General features: G+C 43.9%; 2 protein-coding genes across 3 annotated transcripts in view; one reads left to right on the top strand and one right to left on the bottom strand.

Moving 5' to 3' along the window:
- Positions 1–10,459, bottom strand: part of LOC137423309 (glutamate receptor ionotropic, kainate 2-like) — a 72,072-nt gene extending 61,613 nt beyond the window's left edge. The window contains exon 1 of the mRNA XM_078774351.1: positions 10,255–10,459. The gene's annotated coding sequence lies outside the window, so the exon portion shown is untranslated. The remainder of the gene's footprint in view (positions 1–10,254) is intronic.
- The window catches only part of LOC137423311 (glycerol-3-phosphate acyltransferase 3-like), a 57,618-nt gene continuing 43,749 nt past the window's right edge, over positions 10,230–24,098 (top strand). For both annotated transcript variants that reach the window (XR_010983677.2, XM_068110327.2), the window contains exons 1-4: positions 10,230–10,440; positions 10,848–10,917; positions 17,127–17,400; positions 19,646–19,720. Coding sequence is in view for 1 of the 2 variants with exons in the window: in XM_068110327.2 (XP_067966428.2) it covers positions 10,294–10,440; positions 10,848–10,917; positions 17,127–17,400; positions 19,646–19,720 (566 nt within the window). In the remaining variant the exon portion in view is untranslated. The remainder of the gene's footprint in view (positions 10,441–10,847; positions 10,918–17,126; positions 17,401–19,645; positions 19,721–24,098) is intronic.

The following is a 24,098-nucleotide window of genomic DNA, read 5'->3' as shown; positions in this document are numbered from 1 at the left end:
AGCAGCGAGCTATCACGTGTGCCGAACCGTTAATGCAATGCAAGCGTTAATGCGTTAATGCAAGGCTTTTCTTTTTTTCCCTCTTCTCTTTCTACTTTTCCTTGCGATTAAATTGCAAACAGCCAAAATACGTTGGCGCTAATTGAATAATTGGCCATTAACACTAAAATAATCGTAACTGCGATATGCCAACTTCCGGACAGTGCAGCCTTCCATGTTGTTGTTGTTTGCAGCAGCTGTTTGCAGCAAGGCAAGGCTTTTCTTTTTTTCCCTCTTCTCTTTCTACTTTGCCTTGCGATTAAATTGCAAACAGCCAAAATACGTTGGCGCTAATTGAATAATTGGGCATTATGTTTTACAACTAATAAAAACGAATTTGCGATTCATTCGCTTTCCTGCGCGTTTGTGTACGCGATGGCGATTTCTTTACCAAACTCCGGAAGCCGTTCGCTTTGGACCGAACCATTGCATGTAAATAGAGGGGGGGGATTGTCACCACTCGCAAGCCGTTCGCTTTGGACCAAACCATTTCATGTAAATAGGGGGGGGGATATAATTTTAGATATATATATAGTACGGGCATGCCCTAGTATATATAATGAGAAGTGTTATGATTTATGGGAGTGAGACATGGGTAATGAACGCAGCGCAGCAAGCAAGGCTGGAAAGGGTGGAAATGCGAATGGTTCGGTGGATGTGTGGAGTATCGTTGAGAGAGAGGAAGACAAATGATGAATTGCGAAAGATGATGGGAATAGAGCCTGTGATGGATGCTGCGAAGGGAAACAGGTTGAGATGGTTTGGTCATGTGTTGAGGGAGGATTAAAGTGACTGGTTGAGAAGAGTGATGGAAATGAATGTAGAAGGAAGTAGAGGACGGGGAAGACCGAGAAAGATGGTGGAAGAAGAAATGTGGGCAATGGGGTTATCAAGGGGAGATGCAGAATATCGGTCAAAATGGAGAAGATTGTCATGGGTACCGCAAGGCTAACCCCCACTCTGGCAGGGAAAATGGCCTTAAAATGCCTGTTGTTGTATATATATATGTATATAGATAATATATACACATGTAAAAAAAATTATATATATATATATGTATATATACATATATATACAGTATATATATGTATATAAATAATATATACATATGTAAAAAAAAAAAAAAAAAAAAAATTGCGGTTTTGAGAATAAAGAATGACCCCCCTTGTACGTAGTTGCACCACAACATGTAGCCTCGCTTTAGTTCAGTTATGTTTTATTAAATGTAAGCATAGTCTCCTTAACTGTGTTAGTATGCGTTGAGCAGGCCAGTGAGTTAGGTGTTCTTTGGGCTAGAATGCCACGTGCTAGGCCTGGAACAAGTCTGGCAGGCCGAAGGGAGGAGCTGCAGGGGAGTGGCCGGTAAGCGGTGAGCAGCCAATCGGAGCTCAAGGGGAGTGGCTAACAACGGCAGCGAGAGGAAGGGCTTGGAACATTCGGGTAAGGCTGGGGAGGGGCTATATATAACCGTGCCCCGGTGACCCAGCGGAGAGAGTTGGTTCGTGGTTGGTTCGCGTTGTGAGAGAGTGCAACAGTGACCAAGTCCCAGTGAGAAAGAGACGATGTAGCCATGAGTGAATTCAGTTGCTTGTTATAAGCCCTCTCTTTACATGAACTCTCCCTGTGCCCTGCCCTCTGCGGCTGTGAATAACGCGCTTGTGAAGACGATCCATCCCGGGCCACCGACGCACGATCTCCCTGCCTGTGCTCCCAGCACACGTGCCGCGAACATCCGAGGGCCACGCCCGGCAAGCTGTCCGGGAGCGACCGGCGCCAAGGCGCGTTTGGAGCGCGAACTTGTCCTTCCTTCCTTTCCCTGCGCGAGTGAGTGGGCCCTTGTCTGGGGGATAAGTTAAGACTGATTAAGCATCTGCTCTGTGTCCCTTCGCTTTATCCTGTTCCTTGTATAGTTATAAATAAACCTGTGTTCTTCCTTCTATTTGATCGTGCCCGTCATTTCACCATTGGCCTAGCATCGCACGAATAAAACCGTTCAATCGGGTTCAATAAAAGTAACGGCACAAGTCACATGACACGCAAACCGCTCGGCGTATCCGATTAGCGTGGCTTGTGCGAGGTCCAGTCCCCATTCTCGTGGCGGCATGGGTACCGAAGGTACGTGTGGAGTCGACCCGATACCCTTCCGCATGCTCGCTACAGGAGTGGCGGCTCGGCCTCGTGGACTCGAAGGGCCGAGGGGGAAAAGGGAATAATCCCCCCTCTGTACGTCGACGGGCTCCGGCAGATCCGCAACAATATATATATCTATAAATAAATAAATATATATATATATATATATATATATATATATACTGAAACGCAAAAGAAACTTACCACCTTTGAAACCTTTAAATATCAACAATAACACTGCGTGTAGTAAATGTGTGAACTTATTTGTGGACAATAGTGTCCTCACTGTCAGACAAAATGGTCACGGATGGTCACTTGAACCTTCAATGGTCACTTCATAGCACAGCTGTTGAACAGCCGTTTTGACTGTCAGTGATTAGCCAAGGGGTACGGGATGATTTTAATGAGCTGCACGTGATGTCTTGATATTGGCTTTAAAAAGGCCAGTGCAAAATGGGCATTTTGACCGAAAAATTTGACCATTTTGACCAACTTCAAAAAGACCGAAAACGCAAAAGAAACTTACCACCTTTGAAACCTTTAAATATCAACAATAACACTGCGTGTAGAAAATGTGTGAACTTATTTGTGGACAATAGTGTCCTCACTGTCAGACAAAACGGTCACGGATGGTCACTTGAACCTTCAATGGTCACTTCATAGCACAGCTGTTGAACAGCCGTTTTGACTGTCAGTGATTAGCCAAGGGGTACGGGATGATTTTAATGAGCTGCACGTGATGTCTTGATATTGGCTTTAAAAAGGCCAGTGCAAAATGGGCATTTCAATCAACATGCCACGATTGTCAAGGGATAAACGGCAGCGTGCCCTGGGCATGCTGCAAGGCGGACTGAGCTACCGTGAGGTGGCACGTCGCCTTGGCTGTTCACACCAGACGATATCGGCCCTGGTGGACAGAGACACCCTCCACAACTCTGCAGATGACAGACCTCGATCAGGGAGACCAAGAGTCACCACTGCAAGGCAGGACAGGCAGATGGTCTGAAGTCACCTGCGGGATCGATTCCGTCCAGCATCCCGCACTGCGGCAGAAACTCCGGGGCATGCAAACCACGGATCTCCAATGATACTGCACGAAGACGACTGCATGACTATGGTCTGACTGCCAGAAGACCATACAGAGGCCCCGTGATGATGGCTGCCCATCGCCGCAACCGACAGAGATGGTGCCAGCAGCATCAGCGGTGGACCTTGGCGCAGTGGAACGAGGTCGCTTTCAGCGATGAGTCAAGGTTCTGTGTGGACAGTCCTGATTGGAGTGAGCGTGTCTGGAGAAGAACTGGCGAGCGATATGCCGATTGTTGCGTGCGTCAAGCCAACAGGTGGGGTGGCCCAAGTGTGATGGTGTGGGCCGCCATATCAGGCCGGTACAGGACGCCACTGGTGGTTGTGGATGGGAATCTTAACACCCAGCGGTATGTGGATAGCATCCTGCGACCTCATCTGCTGCCATTCCTGCTAGACCACCCAGAACTGAGAACCTTTCAGCATGACAACGCTCGTCCCCATGCTGCTCGCTTTACCACTGCATTTCTCCAAGGCGAGAACATCAACACCATGCAGTGGCCTGCATTCTCCCCTGACCTGAATCCCATAGAGCACCTGTGGGATGAGCTTGGGAGACACGTAGTTGGCAGGGCTAGGACATGGGCAGAGCTGCTTCAGACATTGAGGACTGAGTGGGACAGAATCCAGCAGCAATCCATCCAAAGACTGGTAGGCAGTATACGCCGACGATGCACTGCCTGTATCCAAAACAATGGTGGCCACACACGCTATTGAAAGGGGACTGACATTGCACCCTGTGCTGTTCTGTACTGTAGAACAAACTGATGAAATGGTGTATCTTGGTCAAAAACTTGACATGTCATCAATAAAATGCCAATGTTTCAATTAGCAATTGTTGGTTTGTTTTATTTTGAACTGTTACAATTTTATTACATTACAAACAAGTGATAAGTTTCTTTTGCGTTTTCGGTCTTTTTGAAGTTGGTCAAAATGGTCAAATGTTTTGGTCAAAATGCCCATTTTGCACTGGCCTTTTTAAAGCCAATATCAAGACATCACGTGCAGCTCATTAAAATCATCCCGTACCCCTTGGCTAATCACTGACCGTCAAAACGGCTGTTCAACAGCTGTGCTATGAAGTGACCATTGAAGGTTCAAGTGACCATCCATGACCGTTTTGTCTGACAGTGAGGACACTATTGTCCACAAATAAGTTCACACATTTACTACACGCAGTGTTATTGTTGATATTTAAAGGTTTCAAAGGTGGTAAGTTTCTTTTGCGTTTCAGTATATATATACATACATACATACATACATACATACATACATACATACATACATACATACATACATACATACATACATACATACATACATATATATATATATACAGGGTGAATCAAAAGTAGCGCGCGCATCCGATTTCTGTTTTTTCGGCTGTCAGATTCTTTCTGGGATGTCATTTTGTTAATAATTGTCTTGCAGATTATTAATTTTCTTCATTTATTTATTTTTGTTTTTGTTTTGCAGGTTATTGCTGAGAGTTTGGAAAGTTACTGAATTTGCACCAAATTGAACCATGAATTACCTTTAAATGAATCAATGCATTGCGGCCGTGAAACATTACTCTGCCGCTCCATTCCTCTTCCCTCAGATCGGCAGTCTGCAGCCTCCTCACTCTCTGAAGACCTGGACAAAATCACAGACTGGTCAAACAAGTGGAACATGTCTTTCAATCCTGACAAATCTCACACTCTTACTATGTCTCTCCGAAAAGATCGACTGGACAACCCTCCCATCTACTTTCTCAACAATCCTCTCCAAGAAGTTCTGTCGCTCAAGCTTTTGGGTCTCACTATCTGCCATGATCTTTCTTGGGAAAACCACATTTCCAAGCTGGCCTCCAAAGCCAGTCGCCGACTGGGCATCCTCCGTCGTGCGAAGTCCTTCCTAGGCACACCTGAGCTCCTCACCACATACAAGGCTTTCATCCGCAGCTCAATGGAATACTGTTCTCCCCTATGGGCTGGTGCTCCTGCCTCACACCTGGCTCGGCTTCACGCTGTTGAATCCAAAGCTTTCAGAATCATTGGAATCTCCCGCAATGAAGCTATCTCTGAGGGCCTTTCACTCACTCACAGCAGGCAGGTAGGTGGTCTTTCTGTCTTCTACCGACTCCTCTCCGGCCTTGCTCCCCCAGCTCTCTCTGTGCTCTGTCCCCCAAATATTCCTACAGGTCGCACAAGATCTGCCAGCCACCCTCTGATGGTTAAACTGCCGAAATCTCGGCTCTCTGCTCACCTTCACTCATTCATTCCTCTTTTCTCCCGCCTCTGGAACAAACTCCCACACTCACTTCAATCACACTCCTCCCTCCAGTTCTTTAAAACAGCTGTACACCACCATCTCTTATCTTCCCCCATCCAAAACCTTGATCTTTTCTACCCCCACTAATTCACCCCAGATCCACCTTGTTTGAAATTCCAACTTCTTTCCTGGAAGTCCTGGCAGTGTCCATATGTTTTATACCTCTCCCACCCCCCCCCTTCCCATGCCTCCCCCCCCAAAGCCCTCTCCCTCCCACAGTTCTCTCGATGTCTCCATGTCTCTCGGTCCCTGCTCTCAAATGTTGTGTTTGTGTCCTTCCCCCTCTCTCCCCATCTTGTCTACCGCTCCCGATGTTATTTGTTTTATGTGTCTGTCTTTCTGTGTGATTAATGTTCGCTCTTTGACGAGCCTCGATCTTGTATACAAAAAAAAAAAAAAAAAAAAAAAATGTAATGAACAACCAACGATGGCGGCACGCCGTTTGGCACAGGAATTCGATATTAACCCACCCCAGGGAAGAAACATACAGTTTTGAGAATTGATTGTCGAGAAATTTGAAGCAACAGGGTCGGTAGCCACTGCAAAGAAGTCCGGTCGTCCGAAAACGGCAACGAATGTAGCTAAGGCTGAAGAAGCCATCCGGAGACTGGAACAAAGTCCGCAAAAGTCAACTCGCCGTTTATCTGCAGAGTTGGAAGTGAGCCAATCAAGTTTTATCCGTATCCTTCACCAGAAAAACTGGAAACCTTACATTCCACGCTTACTGCATGCCCTTCATGATGGAGATGACGACCGGCGTCTTCAATTTTGCGAAAAGTTCTTAGCTAAACTTGATGAAGAGGACACAATGCTAGACAACATCTGGTGGTCAGATGAGGCATGTTTTAAGCTTAACGGCACAATTAACAGACAGAATTATGTCTACTGGGCTGTGGAGAACCCAAGAGTGACAGTTGAGAAGGAGGTAAATTTACCTGGCGTGACAGTTTGGGCAGCCATATCTCCATTAGGGATAATTGGACCCTTTTTCTTTGAGGGATCTGTCACTGCAGAAATTTACCTGGATATGCTGCAAACCTTCTTTTGGCCCAGGGTACAAGATCAGGACTGTTATTTCCAGCAAGATGGAGCTCCACCTCATTATGGACGTCATGTTCGTCAGTGGCTTGATGAAAACTTTGTTTTTGCTCAAAATAGAGAGATAGAGAGATAAAGAGATAGAGAAGAGAGAGAGAAGAATGGAGAAGGAGACCAATGGGGGAGAGGTGTTGTTTGTCAAAGAGGGCCAAGTGGTAAGAGGTGGAAAGAGGAGGAGGTGGAAAGCAAGAGGGCTGTCAGATGCTTGTGATTGGCAGGTGGTGGCAGACCTAAAGCCACAATTGGTATTCCCAGAGGAGATCTGTGTGACAAGGTTGCGGCCTAACATTGTCATCTGGCCAGGTGCAACAAAACAGGTCATCTTAGAGGAGTTGTCTGAACCTTGGGAAGAGAACATGGAGGAGGTGCACGAGAGGAAGAGAGGAAAGTACAGTGAACTGGAGGCAGAGTGTCGGGAGAAGGGTTGGCGAGTTTCATGTCAGCCATTTGAGGTGGGGTATAGATGATGTTGAGTACATGATTGACAATTCATTTTCCGCATTTCTTGCTCGGCTTGGAGTGTGTGGGACAGAAAGAAGGAGGATGTGTGACAGAGTGGCCCAGGTTGCCTTGAAAGGCTCACTTTTGTATTTGGAGGAAGTTTATGGAGGCACGTCGAACGGTGTAGGTTGAGGTTGTGGGTGGTGGTTCATTTCATCCTAAAAGAGTAGTGACTGAGCGTGGAAGAAAAATGGAGATGTGTGAATGGTGTGAATGGTGTGTGTGGTGTGTGCATGTGTGCGTGTTGCAGAAGTGGGTGTGGTTTTGCATGAATGTTGAATGTGTTCTTGTTTGAGTGGTGCATGTTGTAAGGGTAGGTGGTCGGTTGGTTAGGTGTGGATTTTTGGTGTGAGTGAGTGGGTGAGGGGCTGTGGATTCTGGGAGTGGAGGGGGTTTTGTTGTTGGAGTCTGTGTTCGCACTGGCTGGGCGTGGGGGTATGTACGCATCCAGGTGTAGCTGCTGCATGTGGAGACGTATGTGCCCCTGCTGGCCCACCTTAGCTGACCGTATCGAGGTTGAAGGGCCGAAACGGGATGATGCTGAGGACCTTAACTGAGCACCCGGTCAGTAAGGCATACTTGTGACCAGGTGCGTTTTGAAATTATATATAAATATATATTTATATATATACAGTACTAATAAGAAGCCCATCAAATATGACTGGTTGGAACAATTTATTTGACGGTACAGCTTCGTGAGCGTGCCAAGTCTGAAGCCTTAGCTTTTCACCATGTGTGCTTTTATCTTCCTTATTTATTAGACATCCTACGGACATAAATGAACACTCGTTTTACTCTGCTCACGTTGCACATCACGTGCAGCTAATTTCACTTCCATGGGCCTTGTATTTATTGTTATTTTAAAAAAAGCTTCTGTACACCGCCCTTGAGGCTCAGTTTGTAAGCCACAATCTACAATTCCAATATAAAAGACAGAATTACTTTTTTATGGAAAATGATTTCGAGTTTGTTTTGTCCTCAAAAAATAGATCGTAGTGAACATATATTCGTGTTAAAAGATTGGCCTTTAAAACCAGCCAGACATCTGTACAAACACACAAACTGATTATTGGGTTTTATAATTTGTTCGATATATCTCTCGATCAGACCACATGACTATAGTGGTTACCAGGAAGCAAGTGCCACACCTGCTATGTCTGCATGCATCCTGACCAACATGAAATGCCTACCATACATTAATTGGTTTGTGGTACACAAACTTAAAGGCCCTTAATCTAAATTTGAAAGGCTCTAAATCCATCTAAACAGTTGCATAGACCCCACCTATTAGGCATGAGCTGAGCAGAGCTACAGTACCCTACATCCCTGTAGGATTGTGCCGCAGCCAACACCTGGAAGAGAATTGAATTCTCAATTTTATAGACCAGTCTACCCCACTGATCTAAATATAACTGGATCACTGGTTTGCTGAAAAAACTGAAGCCACCGACCACCATATTGGTACTCAGGACAATATGAAAAAGCCATTAAAAAAAAAAAAAAACTCGGTTAATTTTAAAACCTGCAAATCTGTGATTTTTTTCCACGTTGTTTACTATGGAACTTTTAGTCGGTAGGAAATCTAAATATGGCGGCCGCATGGCCTCATTGGCAAACACACTCTCATCGGGCAGTTGTTCCTCCATATTATAGAGCTCAGTGGTCCAACCATAAGGAACATCCAGACATGGGTTTCGGGCTTGTTGGCCCTCGTCAGTGTGGAGCAGACACTGAAGAGGGCCAACAAGTGTGTTTCGCAAAGAGTAGGTGAGCTAGCGCCGTCCGCATGGCCAAATTCTAAATTGCAGCCCGAACCAACAGGGGGCACTGCATCAGCAATGCAGCCTCGCCCTCAGCCAATGAAGCTACCCCGCAGCTTTATGCTGCATACGAAAGAAGAATGATAAGTATCAGTCTGCATTCAAACTTTCTTCACTCCTTCTTGGATATGGCATTATATGACGCAGGGCAAATCGAAGGTCTCTTGAATATTTCTATTGATGGTTATGAAAATTAGATGCACCTGTGGAGACTTCTCTCAACTGGAAAAGTTAGGTGGAGGCTCATGATATTTGCAAGTAAATATTGCCAGATCGTAATTAAGACAAAATGAAGCCTTTTCCAGTGCTGTAGCCTGTCGGCCATGTGTTCTTTATTGCCTTCAGTTAATGTTTCAGTCCCATGTTTACACCGGGTAGACTGATGGTAATAACCTGAAAGATCAGAGGTACCGTCTAGCATGTACGGTGTACTCACCTTTGAGCTGTTGAGCCTGGGTTTGTTGCCTGGCTCGAGTTGAAAATTTTGTTTTATTGCTTCAAAAGCAAGGCCTTGTATATACACACACACACACACACACACACACACACACACACACACACACACACACACACACACACACACACACACACACACACACACACACACACACACACACACACACACACACACACACACACACACACACACACACACACACACACACACACACACACACACACTTCTCTCCTCTAATTACGTGTATAATCTCCCAAACCTCTTTCCTGTCCCCCATACTCCTCAACCCTCCACCATTCCGTTCTCCATGTTATTTCATCTAACTTATTTTCATTTTCCACTTTTTATCGATCACCTTACCTTCCCCTCCCTCCTCCCCCACCCCCCCCCCCTTCCGTGTTGTTGCGTACATAATAAATAAATGCCCTTTTGCATGTTTCTTTCCATTTAAAACCCCTGTTCTACTTGTCCTCTCTACTTTCACCGCTTCTCCTCTATTCCTTTTCATAAGGAACAATATAAAACTCGACTGCTCATGCGAATGGAGGCGACATGACACTTTCCCCACAAAACGGTCTCATATGGTCTCCGGAACTTTCGGTCACCCTCGACCCCCTGGGGGTCTCCACGATGTTTGAAACACATTGATCCACTCTGAGGAATGAACGCATTTTCCCTCACTCGCCCATCCTCGTCGCTTTCCTCCATTTTACCTGCATTAACCTCCCTTAACCCCTCCTTCCCTCCTCCCCTCTCTCCTCACGCCACCACCCCACCCTCCTCTCTCAGCAAGAGTTGACCCAGCTTTACCTGCTTGTCCTGCGTGGCACCGGGTTTAGCGTCCTCGCCATGACCCTGACTGGCCTCTCCTTGGCCCTCCATGTATACGCCTTCATCATTTGTCTGCTCCTCGTGTTCCTTTTGCTGCCGTCTGTTCTTGGCGTCTCCGTGGGTCTGAGGGAACTCTACGTGCGAACTTTACTCAGGATATTTCAGGTGCTTTCTTCATATGTGCATGTGTTTCTTCTTCTTCTTCTTCTTTTCGGACTCATTGATTCCTCTTCTTGGAAAACAAATGTATTTTGATGTCATTATTCGTAGGAATGCTGTTCGAGTCCTGGTTTTCAGTGAAATGCTGGAGAACGATTATAATTCGATCCGCGATTGGTTCTTGTTATTTATTTAAATAATCTTGACACCTTGATGTCAATGATATTCATTGTTTAAATCTTGAACAGGTGCAAACTTTTCGCCGAGTTATGTGACTTTTTGTTTTTAATTTCTGCGCTTTTCCGCTACAACCGCTCCTTGTACTTTGTCCGCTGCGTGCAAAGTCCGCCACATGTGGTGCAATATCAGTCCATGATGTACAGTTTATGTCTGCCGTGTGTACTTTCGTGCAGTGGGCGACAGGCAGCATCGAGCGAGGCAGTCAGGAGACCAAGCAACCACTTTACAAGTCAACCACTTATGGTGAATTGATTTGTACATGCACAAACGGCACGGTTTGTACCTTCCAAATCCGGGCTGTTGCTGCAGTTATGACGTCATTTTGTTTCACATGGATGTGGTGGCCGAGATAAAAGTAAAAATACATATTCCATCAACTGTGATAAAACAAGTTTTATTTTATTTTATTTTATTTTACGTTGCCTTGCGCTTGAAAATGCTTTGCACAGATGTTTTTTTTCTTCTTTTTTTGGTGAACAATGGTCAAGTCATCAAAGGACAATAACACAGACATTACTTAGAGTGGGGTAAGAGTTAGAGCGACCACTCTGAGTCTGGGAGGTCATTGGTTCCAATCCCAGTAAGGTCTTGCCAAAAGCTTTTAAAACGGTATTTGCCGCTTCCTTCCTTGATGCTCAACATTAAAATCTTAAAAGGATAGAGCATGGACAAACATTGCTGGGAAAGCAATGGCAAACCACCCAGTATACGTTTTACCAAGAAACTGCTTCCTCAGCACCAACACTGTAAAGAGTATGATATATCCAATCAAATAAAAAATCCATCTATTTATTACGTATACACTGGAGGATGGAGGAGGTGGTCTTGTGTGTAAAGGAGAGAGATATGCATGGGGGATATACATTTTCATTAATATATATATAATACTATAATATATATATATATATATAATAATATATATAATATATAATATATATATATATATATATATAATATAATATATATATATATAATATAATATATAATATATATATATATATATAATATATATATATAATAATATAATATATAATTAATATATATAATATATATATACCTCCCATATTATATTATCCCCATATTATATACATACAGTCACGTGAAAAAGTAAGTACACCCCATGTAAAGTTTTCACTTTTCCAACATATTTCAACATACAGCTATTTGATCTTCATTTCAACGATATTGATAGATAAAAGTGATATAATCTATCTATAATTCCAGTAATCTCTGTATGTCTGTGTGTATGTCTGTGTGTATGTCTGTGTGTCTGTGACCGCTGTTTCTCGACAACCACGGGTCCGATATACTTTAAACTTGCCAGGTATATTGCTGGGGACCTGAGGATGTGCCTTTTCAAGGTTTCATATTAATCGGAGAAGTAGTTACCGAGCTATGTCCAAAAAACGATTCAACCAATCAGAGAGCAGCGAGCTATCACGTGTGCCGAACGTGCCGAACAGACTCTGCCTCGGACGGCACATTTGAGAGCGTATTCATTTATTTCACGTTGGCAAACTATGTTGCCGCTATGTTGGCGTTAAACTATGTTTTAAAACTAATTAAAACTAATTTGCGATTCTTTCGCTTTCCTGCGCGTTTGTGCACGCTATGGCGATTTCTTTACCAAACTCCGCAAGCCGTTCGCTTTGGACCAAACCATTTCATGTAAATAGAGGGGGGGGGATTGTCACCGTACTCGCAAGCCGTTCGCTTTGGACCAAACCATTTCATGTAAATAGAGGGGGGGGATTGTCACCGTACTCGCAAGCCGTTCGCTTTGGACCAAACCATTTCATGTAAATAGAGGGGGGGGATTGTCACCGTACTCGCAAGCCGTTCGCTTTGGCTTTGCGAATGGACCAAACCATTTCATGTAAATAGAGGGGGGGGGGATATAATTTTAGATATATATAGTACGGGCATGCCCTAGTATAACAAATATCATGAAACATTTACATTTTGGAGTCCATTGTATAATTTAAATAAACATAAATGCAAATTTCGCATGTGGAAAAAGTAAGTACACCCTTGGCTCTAATACGTGGTATTGCCCCATTTGGCAGAAACAACCTCAAGTAGGCATTTCTTATAACTGTCAACCAGTCTCTGACATCGACTGGGAGAAAATTTTGCCCACTCCTCCATGCAGAATTCTTTCAGCTGTGCGATGTTTGAGGGGTTTCTTGCATGCACAGCTCGTTTCACATCCCCCCACAACATCTCCATGGGATTTAGATCCGGGCTTTGACTTGGCCATTCCAGAACCCTCCATTTCTTTCTTTTCAGCCATTCCTTGGTGGATTTACTGGTATGCTTAGGGTCATTGTCATGTTGCAAGGTACACCTTCACTTGAGCTTCAACTTTCTGACAGATGGCCTTACATTATCCTCAAGCACCCTCTGGTGCATTGAAGAATTCATAGTGGATTCTATGATGGTGAGCTGCCCAGGCCCTGATGCAGCAAAGCTGCCCCAAACCATAATATTTCCACCACCATGCTTTACAGTTGGTATCAGGTTCTTGTGGTCAAATGCTGTCTTTGGTTTTCACCAAACATGTCTTCTGGTACTGTGGCCAAGTAGCTCTACCTTTGACTCATCTGTCCAGAGCACATTGTTCCAGAAGTGCTGGTCTTTGCCAAGGTGTTCATTGGCAAACTTTAGTCTTGCTCTGATGTTCTTTCTGGACAGCAAAGGTTTCCTCCTGGCACACCTCCCATGTAGATCAAATTTGTGCAGCCTCTTTCCAATGGTAGACTCGTGCACTTTGACATCAACAGTGGCAAGAGCTACATGTAGGTCCCGTGATGACTTTCTGGGGATCTTAGAGACTTCTTTCAGCATCTTGCGGTCTGCTCTCGGGCTGAACTTGCTGGGGCGGCCTGGCCTGAACAAGTTGGCAGTTGTTTGGAATCTTCTCCACTTGTAGATGATCTTCCGGACAGTCGAATGATTGATTTCAAATTGTTTGGAGATCTTTTTAAATCTCTTCACAGACTCGTAGGCATCTATAACCTTGTTTCTGAAGGCCTCAGAGAGCTCTTTTTATCTAGGCATGATGATGCTGCACACTTCAACAACAAAGAGCAAACCAAACTAAATGTCTGAGGTTTAAATAAGACAGGTTCCTCCAAGATCCTCTCTAACAATGTTCTAATCATTTGCACCTGAGCTGGTGCACCTGATTCTAATTTTAGGTATTTGAAGTCGTGATAAATGTAGGGGTGTGGGAGTTGCGGATGGCGAGAGAACGAGACAGATCTCAGCTGTTCAAAGCTCCTTTATTCCAACAGCACTGAACTCGTGACTGGAACTCATACAGCTTTTATAACGCCAAAACCCTCTTCGGAGGGCTTGGCTCCAACAACCGCGCGCACGCCACGCCCACACCATCAAAAGCCCCACTGGCCCGTGTCCGTGGATTATGTCCCAATAAGGTACACACTGCATGCGCCCCCCCAGAATGCACTCGCACCAGCAATGTGAGTTTTCGGGGGGCCTTAACCACCCTGCCGAAACGACTGATGACCCGAGCAGGGACTGTGAGCGGCTTGGCGGTGGGCGGGCCAACCGGGGACTTACCCGATGGGGGACGGCCCTGCCGTGGGGGTTGAGCCAACCGAGGGGGCTGGTCAAGGCCTCAGGAGGCTGCTGAGGTTCCTCACGGGCCCCCCGAGGATGCTGAGGTTCCTCACAGGCCTCCCAAGGCTGCTGAGGTTCCTCACGGGCCTCTCGAGGCTGCTGAGGTTCCTCACGGGCCTCTCGATGCTGCTGAGGTCCTCACGGGCATCCCGGGGCTGTTGAGATTCCTCACGGGCCTCCCGAGGCTGTTGAGGTTCCTCACGGCCCTCTTCAGTAAAGCCCGATGGTGTCCGCCAGCGGCGGAAGCTCGACGGGGCCGGTGTCCCATGCGGCCGCACCACATTGCTGTCTGGCGGAGAAATACTTGTCTGCTTCTCTGGCCAGGGCGCGGCAATCCTCAACAGCCGAGTTGGCCAGGGCTGACCGTACCAGTCCTGGCAGCTGTTGCAGGCACAGTTCTTTGAAGAGGAAACATGGTCGGTGGCTGCCCAGGAGAGACAACATGTGGTCCATAGGCTCCGACGGCTTGGAATCGCTCAGCCCGGGTAGAGAAAGTAGTTCGCGGGCGCGCTCGGCCTCAGTGCGCTTGACGGTTACGAGCAGCAGCGCTTTTAGCGTCTCGTACATGTGGTCCTTGTCGTTCCCAAAACTCCGGCAGTTTAATCAAAACTGCGCTTTTCGCCATGTTCGTTTGAAGCTCCAAAACGTCGAGAGCAAGACGGGGTCACCAATGTAGGAGTTGCGGATGATGAGAGGACGAGACACATCTCAGCTGTTCAAAACTCCTTTATTCCAACAGCACTGAACTCACGACCGGAACTCATACAGCTTTTATAATGCCAAAACCCTCCTCGGAGGGCGTGGCTCCAACAACCGCGCGCACGCCATGCCCACACCATCAAAAGCCCCACTGGCCCGTGCCCGTGGATTAGGTCCCAATAAGGTAACCGCTACAGGGGTGTACTTACTTTTTCCACATGCGAAATTTGCATTTATGTTTATTTAAATTATACAATGGACTACAAAATGTAAATGTTTCATGATATTTGTTATATTATATCACCTTTATCTATCAATATTGTTGAAATGAAGATAAAATAGCTGTATGGTGATATATATATATCATGTATATCATTACCCTGCGCTCGTGAAGTGAAATTCGGGATTAGGCATTCGGTTGCGTACGTGAGGCGTATGTGTGTGTCTGCATTTTAAAAATTATTGCCTCGGCAACCGTAGGTCCAATTGATAGAAAATTTTACCATAGGAGCGCTTCCTCATGTATAATTTTTTTAAAATGATAATTATGATGTCGTAGGTCATGTGCTACAGGCACCATCTTGGAAAAACGTTGCACCTTTATATCTCCAAAACCGCTCCATGCACAAACCAACGGTTGCAGAGAAAATCATATTTCTACTGTGTGGACAAACAGACAAACAAACAGAAAAACAGACTCAAATGCAATACCCTCTCCTCTGGCGAGGGTAACAAGATTGGAGAATTTTGTTCAGCGGAAAGAAAGAATTGCTTATTTTCTGTAGATTCCGCTACATTCCTCATCCCTCAGATCGGCAGTCTGCAGCCTCCTCACTCTCTGCAGACCTGGACAAAATCATAGACTGGTCAAACAAGTGGAACATGTCTTTCAATCCTGACAAATCTCACACTCTTACTATGTCTCTCCGAAAAGACCGACTGGACAACCCTCCCATCTACTTTCTGAACAATCCTCTCCAAGAAGTTCTGTCACTCAAGCTTTTGGCTCTCACTATCTGCCATAATCTTTCCTGGGAAAACCACATTTCCAATCTGGCCTCCAAAGCCAGTCGCCGACTGGGCATCCTCCGTCGTGCAAAGTCCATCCTTGGCACACCTGAGGTCCTCAACACATACAAGGCTTTCATCCGCAGCTCAATGGAATACTGTTCTCCCCTCTGGGCCGGTGCTCCTGCCTCACACCTAGCTAGGCTTCACGCTGTTGAAACCAAAGCTTTCAGAATCATTGGAATCTCCCGCGATGAAGCTAACTCCGAGGGCCTTTCACTCACTCACCGCAGGCAGGTTGGTGGTCTTTCTGTCTTCTACTGACTCCTCTCCGGCCTTGCTCCCCCAGCTCTCTCTGGGCTCTGTCCCCCAAATATTCCTACAGGTCGCACAAGATCTGCCTGCAACCCTCTTATGGTTAAACTGCCCAAATTCAAGACTCTCTGCTCACCTTCACTCTTTCATTCCTCTTTTCTCCCACCTCTGGAACCAACTCCCTCACTCTCTTCAATCCCACTCCTCCCTCCAGGTCTTTAAAACAGCTGTTCACCACCATCTCTTATCTTCCCCCATCTAAAACCTTGATCTTTTCTACCACCGTTAATTCACCCAGATCCACTTTTTTGAAATACCAACTTCTTTCCTGGAAGTCCTTGCTGTGTCCTTGTATTTTATACTTCTCCCACCCCCCCTCCCCCTTCCCACGCCTCCTCCCCCCAAGCCCTCTCCCTCTCACAGATCTGCCGATGTCCCTGCTCTCAAATGTTGTGTTTGTGCTTCTCCTTCTCTCCACATCTTGTCTACCGCTACCCTGATTATATGTTTTGTGTGTCTGTTTGATTTTTTTGTGTGATAAATGTTAGCTCTTTCACGAGTCTCAATCCTGGACCAAAAAAAATAAAAATTGGTGGTACAGCATAATACACTATATAAAGTAGTCTTCACATGCATACATATGTCTCTGACTGTTTCATAACATGAATTGCAGATAAATGACCACAGCAGTGACTTTTAGAAGTAACGCACACAACACACGAACAAGGTTGTGAATTTGCTTTTGTTACTTTTACTTCTTGTAAGTTGAAGCAACTTTTTTGCAGGTCTTATTAAGCGTAAGGAAAACTGCAGCCTCCAATATTCAAAGGGTGGACTGCGTGCCGAGCCCTGTCTGCTTGTGGATATATTCATGAACATACGTTGTGGTGTGGAAAGCATAGTAGAAGACGAGGTTACCACAAGGTTCTCTGCCGAGGAGCTTGAGTCATGGAACTTGCTGACACGCACCAACTGCAACTTTCATCATTTGAATTTCCGCCTCACTATTGTTTGGTTCTTGGGTGTTTGTGTGCGTTATGTCATCCTGCTGCCTTTCAGGTAAACCTTAAACTTGTGTTAAAGGTGGAATTTGTTTGATATGTTTTTTGTTTTTAAGAGGAGCTTTGGCAGCTTTGGAAGTTTTAAGAGGAGCTTCTTAAGGTTGTCACACTTTTTGATTATTGGAAATTTCCATTTCAAAGTTCAGGTTTTCTGCTCATCTTCGCTCTTCTCTCTTTTTACCCTCACCATAAGAGAGGGTATTGCATTTGGGCCTGTTTGGCTGTCTGTCAGTATGTTCCTACTTAATGTGCTAACATAGGCCACAAATGCCACCTTGTGGTAGCCAGTATTACACATCTTTTTTCAACCGAGTACCTCTATAAAGTAGGTACAATTAAAATGTGAGTATGTTTATAAAGTACGTACTACAAAGACCACACAAAATTCCTGTCGAGGGTCTGCAAGTTCTGATTTTTCTTTTTAATTTTTTAATGTGAAAACACTTCCCCATGACTATCTAATCCCATGATACCCTCAATAATTTACAGGTAACAGCTCACTAATTGTCCTTCGTTCTATCTTTGCAGCAAGTTGCTTTGGTGAAAGAAACCTTCTCTTCCCTTCATCCAATATAACTCCTATATGTGAGATACCCTCAGAAACCAGTTTTCCCCCAATCTGAAATTAAACTAGAAAGCATCTGAAAATGCAAAGCCCGTCCATGTCCCCTTTGTATTCAGACTTCTTCTTCTGTGTGCTAAATATGACGAAAACAGTTTTTAAAATACCAAATAAATTGACGATTTTACGTGACTTTGACCTTTTGACCTTAAAACCAATATGCTTCAGTGACCCAATATGCAAACCCTACTCAAATTTCAAGTTGATCGGATGAAAATTGACGATTTTTATGCAAACCTGACCTTTGACCTTTTGATCTAAAAACAAACAAACAATAGGCTTCCAGCTTTTGATTGGGAAATTCTTTAAATTTCAGGTCAATTGGATGAAAATGGATGATTCTAGGTCATGCTGACCTTTGACCTTTTGACAAAATTATTAATGTCTTCTTCATACTATCATATCATCATAATAAAGCTTTTTTGAAAATTTGATGACAATAGCTCACATGGTAAAAAAAAATTACGACCCAGACACACACACACACACACGCACACATGCACACACACACACACACACGCACACATGCACACACACACACACACACACACACACACATTAATGGAGCTGGATACTTTGAGACCCAGGAGATCTCCATTCCATCTCCTGAGGCCCACCCACATGGCACGATAGCAGGCAAAAACAACCAACGATACACACACTCACACACACACACACATACACACACACACACGCACACATGCACACACACACACACACACACACACACATACACACACGCACACACATGCACACACATACACACACACACACACACACACACACACATACACACACGCACACACATGCACACACATACACACACTCATACATACACACACACGAAGGCATCGACACCTGGGAGGGCTCCATTCCACCTACTGAAACCTGCATTTGGAGACAACAACCAACGATACACACACTCACACACACAGACACACAGAAGTGATTGCAAAACCCTGTCTCTCGCTGAGCAGGGGACAGGTAAATAAATAACAAAAACAATGATAACATTGTAACAAAACGTATATTAATCAATGCTAATAATGTTAACAACAATCATAATAGCGAATGTATAATCCCCCTCTCCACCCCAACCCCCCACACTGGGCCAACCCCCCACTTGGTGAAAGGCAAGCTAATGCGCAAGCAGTACAGCAGACAGGTATGCGACAAGGCCGTGAAGACCAATGAAAATTTGCTCCATTGGATGAACGATTTAAAACAACTGGACCAACTCAGTCCAGAAACCCAAAGTAAAATAATAGTAGTAGTCGTAGTAGTAGTAGTAGTAGTAGTAGTAGTAGTAGTAGTAGTAGTAGTAGTAGTCGTAGTAGTAGTAGTAGTAATAGATGATAATCTCACCTTAATTTATCAGTATGTTGCCCTTGATGATGATGATTTTTAAGATTTCTGATAAGTTTCCATTTGTATCTGAAAACAAGAAAAACTTCAGGGGAAAATAAGCTTTTCAAACTCTGCAGCAATATTTAAAGCAGAAAGATGTTGTTATTGATTTGTTATGTAACATTTCATGAGCAATATTTTATTTTTGTAACGCAGCTCAATTATTAGAATGCTTTCTTTTATAACATGTCAAATGCATTTATATCCTCCACAGAATTTTCTTTGCTGTACTGGGAATGAGTTGGCTGGTGATTGGTGCCAGCCTTGTAGGATTTCTGCCAGGCGGAACGTGAGTTCACAACTTTATATGACACACCACGTTAAAATCAGGTTAAACAGCTTTCTTGCTTTAAATTCATTGACTCATCTCTTAACTACTCCTTTATATTGGCATTTCTAGCCAAAGTATTACCCAAATGAATTTGTAATACCATGATGGCTTTCTTTATCAACTATTTGTAAACATGTGAACTTCAGAATTTTCCCTTTATATTTTGCTTACCAACCCGTCGGGCCACGGAGTTATCTGTGGCTTGCGGCTTCAGGGTCAGAGGTCGAGTGGCGGGTCAGAGCAACCCCCTCGTGAACCCCGTGTGCTCGCCCTGAAACCCGTAACGATATATTACATGCAGGACAATTATAGAAGGAGACGTTGGTGTACTTTATGTGAATTATATAGACAATAAGAGACAATAGGTAAATCAAGAAAGTATATGTGATTTTAACCTGATGTAGTAGCATTATGAACCAAGTACTCATTTGATCATGACAACCCACAAGTCAACCCAAGTGGTCAACCCAAGTGCTTCTCAATTTTATCATGAAAAAATATCATTTGTTCTCACATTGTTATTCAGTAGAGTCCCAAAACAATTCAGTAGAGGTACAGTCGTAGCGAAAAATATTGGCACCCTTGCACTTTTTTCAAATAACTCACAATTTTCTCCAAAAATAAGCTGAAATTGACAAAAGTATTTGGTCTCCACAATTCTTTATTTCACTGTTAACATTACAGAACCTTTGTTTTTGATTCAGAACTTAATATGTCCTTTTAAATCAGAAAATAAAAAGAAATGGTATTGACAACATTATTGACACCCGAGACTTAATATTTGGTAGCACGGCCTTTGGACAAAATAACTGCAGTCAAGCGCTTCCTATAGCCATGAATGAGCTTCCTACACCTCTCTACTGGCAGTTTGGCCCATTCTTCTTGTGCAAACTGCTCGAGTTCTCCCAGATTTGAAGGATGCTTTCTCCCAACTGCCGTTTTCAGATCTCCCCACAGGTGTTCAATGTGATTTAGATCTGAACTCATTGCTGCCCACCTCAGAACAGTCCAGCGTTTTGTTTTGAACCATTCCTGGGTGCTTTTTGAAGTGTGTTTGGGATCATTGTCCTGCTGCAAGACCCATGACCTTCAATGGAGAACCAGCTTTCTGACACTGGGTTGAACATTGTGCTCCAAGCCTTAGTAATCTCCTGATTTCATGATGCCATGCACACCTTCAAGGCACACAATGCCAGAGGCAGTACAGCAACCCCAAAACATCACTGAACCTCCTCCATGTTTGACTGTAGGGAAGGTGTTCTTTTCATTGAAGGCTTAATTTTGTTTGCTGTAAACATAGAGATGATGTGCTTTACCAAAAAGCTCTAATTCGGTCTCATCTGTTCACAGGACATTCTCCCAGAAGGATTTTGGCTTGTTCAGGTGTGTTATGGAAAACTCCAGTCGGGCTTTCTCAGCAGTGGGGGGTCCTCCTTTCATTTCAGAACCCCCTTTCATTCAGTTGGCGACGTATGGTGCGAGTTGGAACTGTCGTACCTTGTGTCTGAAGGTCAGCTGGAATCTGTTTGGCAGTTGATCGAGGTGCTTTCTCCAACATTCAAACAATCCTTTGCTGCAATCTTCGATCAAGTTTTCTCTTGCGGCCACATCCAGGGAGGTTGGCTACAGTGCCATTGGTCTTAAACTTCCTGATAACATTGCTTACAGCGGCCACAGATATATCAAGGTCTGAGATGGACTTGTAGCCTTGAGATTGTCCATGCTTGGCTACAATCTTGTGTCTGACCTCCTCAGATAATTCTCTGGTTTTCTTTCTTTTCTCCATGCTCATTGTAGTACACAGTGACACAAAAGAGCAGAATGACTTCTTTACTCCATACAAACTGGTTGAATGAGTGATTTTTTTATATTGCAGGCACTTGCAACTCACCACAGGTGAGTTCAATTCCAAAGTAAAGGAGAATCACCTGCTTGAAATCTAATTATTTCAAACAAGTTCTTGGAGGTGCCAATAATATTGTCCAGGCCATTTCAGGAGTTATGTGTGGAATAAGCTAAGATGTAGTATTTTTTTCAGCTTTTTTTTGTTTTCCACGGCAAACCAAAGAAATACATATGTGGATACCAAAAGATGTTTTAATTTCAACAATTTTCTGGAAGAAATGGTGCATTATTTGAAAAAAGTGTAAGGGTGCCAATATTTTTGGCCACGACTGTACATCAAATTTGGTATGATGAAGAACCATTATAGTGAGTCGTTATGTCATAACAACCAATAACAATGTCATAACAATGTGACCATTTGTTCAGTGAACAGCAAAATAGTATTTATCCAATATATAAAGCTCAATTAGTGTTTGTTTGTTTGTACAGTATATGCTTCAAGAACTAAAAAAAACTACCGAACCAAATTCAATCAAATTTTACATGTTGCCTCAGGGTACCCCCAAGTATGGTTTATGTTGGGGGTAGCATATCTGGGGGAGGGAGTTCAGGGTAGGGGGAAGAACCCAATTCTCTATGTTAATGTACATGGTAGAGCACAACCCGATGGTATCTGGTATTACAAATCATCTTCTTACATAAAGAAAATTGAAACAACTTGATAATATGCATTACGGTGGGTGATGTTGAAATCTGAGTGAGAACAATTCGGAATTTTCAAAATGTTTAGTTTCTCTCATTTTAAGTGGAGGTCCAAACCAAAGCATCCAACACTGAGCTTCATGGCGAAGCGGAAGTGATTTTTGCTAGCGCCATACACCACCGGTCATAAGTCTTAGAACACCTCAGTTTATCGAGTTTTCATTGAAATTTACGCAGTTTAATGTCTCAATGTACTCTGAAATTAAGCATAGAACAAATAAACAATTGGAGATGAAAAAGAAATCATAGAATCATTTTGTTTAACAAAATTTAATTAAAATATTTGACTCAGCGAAGTAGCCACCTTTTGCAGATATAACCGCCGAACACACTCGTGGCATTCTTTCGACAATGGAAATCAAATATTGTTTGGGAAGTTCTTCCCAACACTGTTGCAGAAGTTCCCACAAATGTGTTGCACTTGTAGGTTGCTTTGCTTTCACCCTTCTGTCCAGTTCATTCCAAATCAGCTCAATGGGGTTTAAGTCTGGAGACTGTGCTGGCCATTCCATGATTTTAAGCCTACCGCCTTGTTCTTTTCCTTAAAGGTAGTTTTGACATAGCCTGGAGGTGTGTTTAGGGTCATTATCTTGCTGTAGGATGAAACCCTGACCAACTAGGCGTATAACAGAGGGTATTGCATGCCGCTGCAAAATGCTGTGGTAGCCCTTTTGGTTCAGGGTGCCAGTCACTCTGTGCAAGTCGCCGACTCTGGATCCAGCAAAAGAGCCCCAGACCATCACGCTTCCTCCTCCATGTTTGACAGTTGGTGTTACACACTGAGGAACCATCCTTTCACCTACTCGATGGAGTACAAAAACCCTACGTGATGAACCAAAGATTTCAAATTTTGATTCATCAGTCCATTAGACCTTCTTCCAGTCTTCAGTCGTCCACTGGCGGTGCTTCATGGCCCAAGCAAGCCTCTTTTTCTGATTTTGCCATCTTAGCAATGGCTTTCTTACTGCCACTCAACCTGTCAAACCTGCAGCTCGAAGTCTTCTCTTCACAGTTGAAAACTGAGACTTGCTTACTTCAACCAGTGTTAAGCTGTGCTTGAAGCTGTTGTCCTGTGAGCCGCCTATCACGCAAGCTGTTGACTCCCAGAAACTTGTCTTCTGATTCTGTTGTGGCTTTGGGTCTGCCAGACATCTTCCTGTCAGAGTTTCCTCCAGTTTCCAAGTGCCTTTTCATGGTGTAGGAAACTGTACTCACTGACACCTTGGCTTTCTTTGCAATTTCTCTAAAGGAAAGACCTACACTTTTAAGGGTTATAATGGTCTGTCTATCTTCCTTTGTTAATTGCCTTTTTCTCGCCATTATGATGGCAATATACTACTTCCTGCAGTGCAATATTGTCCAAATAATGCTTCAGAGGGTGTAATAACAGTCTGTTCCAATACTGCTTTTATACAGACAGGGGGTTTGTAATCCAGTAATCAGCAGAGGTTGGGACACCTGTAGGAATCTTTGCATCAACTTTCAAGGCTTAATTTACTTATATTGCTGCAGAACAGCTGTAAGTTGTTAACCCATTACTTGTTCCCTGAAGAAGGCCTTTTTTTTATTTATAATATAACTGCAATTTACATTATTTTCCCGTTTTTGCTAACTTAAACCTTTTTTTTAACCTCGAGCAATTTATTGCTTACCTATGTACCATTTCAGGTTATTCACTGGACTTGAATTGCTTAAATTTCAATAAAAACTGGAAAAATTGAGGCGTTCT

This window comes from Myxine glutinosa, chromosome 3, assembly GCF_964187855.1.
Source record: "Myxine glutinosa chromosome 3, kmMyxGlut1.1, whole genome shotgun sequence".
NCBI lineage: Eukaryota > Metazoa > Chordata > Myxini > Myxiniformes > Myxinidae > Myxine > Myxine glutinosa.
The sequence above is the reverse complement of the archived record's forward strand: the minus strand, read 5'-3'. Positions and strand labels throughout refer to the sequence as shown.